Source organism: Austrofundulus limnaeus, unplaced genomic scaffold (genome assembly GCF_001266775.1).
Source record: "Austrofundulus limnaeus strain Quisiro unplaced genomic scaffold, Austrofundulus_limnaeus-1.0 Scaffold21, whole genome shotgun sequence".
NCBI lineage: Eukaryota > Metazoa > Chordata > Actinopteri > Cyprinodontiformes > Rivulidae > Austrofundulus > Austrofundulus limnaeus.
The window spans coordinates 250,524-253,767 of record NW_013952423.1 but is presented as its reverse complement, the minus strand read 5'-3'; the positions used below and the strand labels follow the sequence as shown (position 1 = coordinate 253,767).

General features: G+C 35.7%; 1 protein-coding gene across 1 annotated transcript in view; it reads left to right on the top strand.

Annotated features, from left to right (window-relative positions):
- The window catches only part of usp28 (ubiquitin specific peptidase 28), a 21,802-nt gene that overhangs the window by 5,169 nt on the left and 13,389 nt on the right, over positions 1–3,244 (top strand). Inside the window, exons 3-4 of the mRNA XM_014003939.1 lie at positions 204–279; positions 800–962. Coding sequence (XP_013859393.1) covers positions 204–279; positions 800–962 — 239 coding nt within the window. The remainder of the gene's footprint in view (positions 1–203; positions 280–799; positions 963–3,244) is intronic.

Below are 3,244 nucleotides of genomic sequence, written 5' to 3'. Positions count from 1 at the left end.
AATATTTCTAGGGTGCACGATAAGGAGAACAGGTTTCCTGTTTAGTTATAAAATCAGTTTTTACTTCTAATAAAGACAAAATAGATTACTGCATTAGATGCATTTTATGAGAACTTTTTTTGTTTTACTTTTCATAGTTTATCATGAAACCTTTACTTGAGTCATGGAGCTTCTGTTGTCCACTTCCTTTTTGTTTCCTAAAGATGAACTGCAGGCAGCCATTGAACTCAGCCTGCAGGAGGCTCACAAAGTCCAGGAAGAAGAGAGAGAACTCCACAGGTACAAGAGAAACACTTCTATGATTGTCAATTATTATTGTTTTTATTAGTAACATTGTTATTTTTTGTAGTACAGTATTAGTTTCTGCTGATTATCACACAGAAAGTTTTAAGAACCTGAAACAGTGATTGTTCTTCTCTTGCTCAAAATTATAGCTCCATTAATAATAGTCATGATTATTAGGGTTATTATTGTTGTTAGCTTATAGGTCATAGTTATAGAGCATTCTACAAAAATGGGAAAAAAAATAAAGCATCAAAAATAATGAACAATGAAATCAAAAAACATGAACTATTCTTCTCTTTTCTCTATTGTCTAAATTTAATAACAACCTTGTCAGATTTTGAAAATAAATATTTTGTTCTCAGCTGTGAAAAGAGCATCTTCAGATGCAATAAATTGCAAAAAAAATGTTCTATTTTGATTATGTGACTTGTTGACGGATCAGAGAATTAGTTTCATTGTGTTTAATGAATCTGAAGGATTATCATTTTTCAAGAAGTAATTTAATATTTGTCAGGGCTCTGGAGGCCAGCGCCGAGGAAAATGCCGCAAGGATGAAGAGGAAGAGATGCGAGGCCCAGAGTGAAATGTGCAGCCCCGCAGACTGGATCCGTCAGGACGAGTGTCCCGTGGGGATCCGGAACGTRGGAAACACCTGTTGGTTCAGTGCCGTCATCCAGGTGAGAAACGACAAGCTTCCCGCTTGTTTAAATAAAACATTTAGGTTCTAAGATGCTTCACTTAGAATGCAACCAATAAAAACAGAAATGAGAGAAACTGCGTTTCTACAAACAAGTAGTAAATAGCTGGCTAAATCTAAAAGTAGAAAAACTGCATTTAAAACCTCAAAGATTAATATTTTRTATGGAAAAAAAATTGTAACTAAACTGAAAACATTTTCAAAAAGGGTACAAAATCCTAAAATCATTGCACCCATCGTCTGAATGAGCTGACCATTGTAATATTTGAAAAGGTTGCAGAATTTTGAGTCATGCTRTTACAAAAACTATGTCAACAATAACTTATTTATACTGTTATGAGATACAAAATATTCTTCAGATAAATTATTATAATGTTTAGGGCTTCAGATTTGAGTTATTAGCTTATTATGTTCTCTTYATCACTATTCCAGGGTTAAAAATCAGAACTGATAACAAGTCTGGGTGACCTTCTGCTAAATTAGAGCCAACAGTTTTTATCGAAGCTGCTAATTGTGTTATAAGTCCATTCCAGGCTGAACTCATCCAGGCCTATCAGGTGGTCCGGCAGAAACCAGACCCCTCCACAGAGGCTGTGTGCTTAATTAAGCAGTAAGCCATGTGGGGACGGAGCGAGCGAGCGCGCCACAAACAAACAGAGAGACAATAATTGTTTGTCTCTGTTGAACTAAGATATGCTTCTGCATCCATTTAGACATCAACCCCCGACAGAGCAGGTGTTATTATCGGGGAGAGAAACAGGGAAATGAGGCGGCGTTGTAAGACTGCTAATAGGGTTTCAATTATACCCTCCTTTGTTTATATGTTTTAGCTGCTGTTAATATTGCTTGTTACGACAGAGCAGGATTTTTGATGGAGCRTCTCATTTATGAAGTCGTCATATAATCAGATTGAAGCTGAGTGACCACATGACTCAATTCCTTCTTATATTGTGTAGAAATGRCAGCAAAACTGAGATAAAGCATAATTGAATTTCCTGCTTAAGTGCAAGCTTTCACCGCTCTGCACTCGTCACACAAGACTCCATCTTTATATGGTGTTCTCAACATAATGAGGGGAGATTTGAAAGTTGTCCTTGATGATTTTACAGTTCAGGTTTGGTTTTTATCTTACTAAATCACCTTATTTCACATGTTTGGGGGGAAAAAATTCTAAACAGCGCAGCTTTTTATTAAATTAAGCACCGGCTTTTTCATGCTGTTCTTCCATGGAGCCCATCAATTAAATCTAACATATCCTGATAATCAAGAGTGTAGCTTTAGGTCTACCATCGGTCTACATTTGGGGGGTATGCTTGCTGCCTATTTATTTATTTATTTATTTATTTATTTTATATTGAATCATTATACTTTTGTAAAATGATTCAAGATAATTTGGGGTTAAAATGTATTTTAATGCCTTTACTGTGATTTACTTAATATTTTTCTCTGTATTTACTCTGCACTGTTCTGTTCCACGTCAGTTCAACATTCAGGGAAAGGCTCACTTTTTCCAACAGCAACAAACTTTTTTTTTACATTTTCAGGACGTATTATATGACATAAAGAAATTTCTCATTTTTCCAAGAGTATTCACCTGGTGCACTACAATTTGGTTAGRAAAAATCGCAACACAATTCAACAAATGCAGTCATAATGTGTCAGGAGCAGATTAAAACCCTGCATGTCATTTTCAGCTGTTAGGATTAAACATACATGTATGGCATCTAGGGGTGCAACAATACATGTACCCGTATCGAACCATGTCAATACAGTGCTTTAGGTTCAACACACACTTGTATGGAACAATGCAGATTTTTAAAATTTACTTTATCAACTTGTCTCTATGTTGAAGGATAAGTGGATCTGTGTTCGACTACTCCACCTAGGCTGCATTTTTGAGCGCAGATCCTCTGAGAAACTTGCTGTTTCAGCAACATTTAATTTAAAAACTGGACTTTTGAGGTTAAACAAATGTTCATAATTAATTTAAATAAAATACAAGTTTAAAAGGGGCATGGACATTTCTCTTTTTGTATCGAAAAACTATCGAATTGTGAGACTAAAGTATCGAACCGTGATTTTTCTGTACCGTTGCACTCCTAACGACATCATAAATTTTGAAATCAGGTCAAAGTTACCTAAAGATATCAGCTGTGTACTTAACCGGTTCATTTCTACTGTTAGAGCAAATGATGTCATTTTATTGGGGCTGATTTAGACTGAATCAAATTATTGTGGACGGCCACCCCCCCCCCCACACAC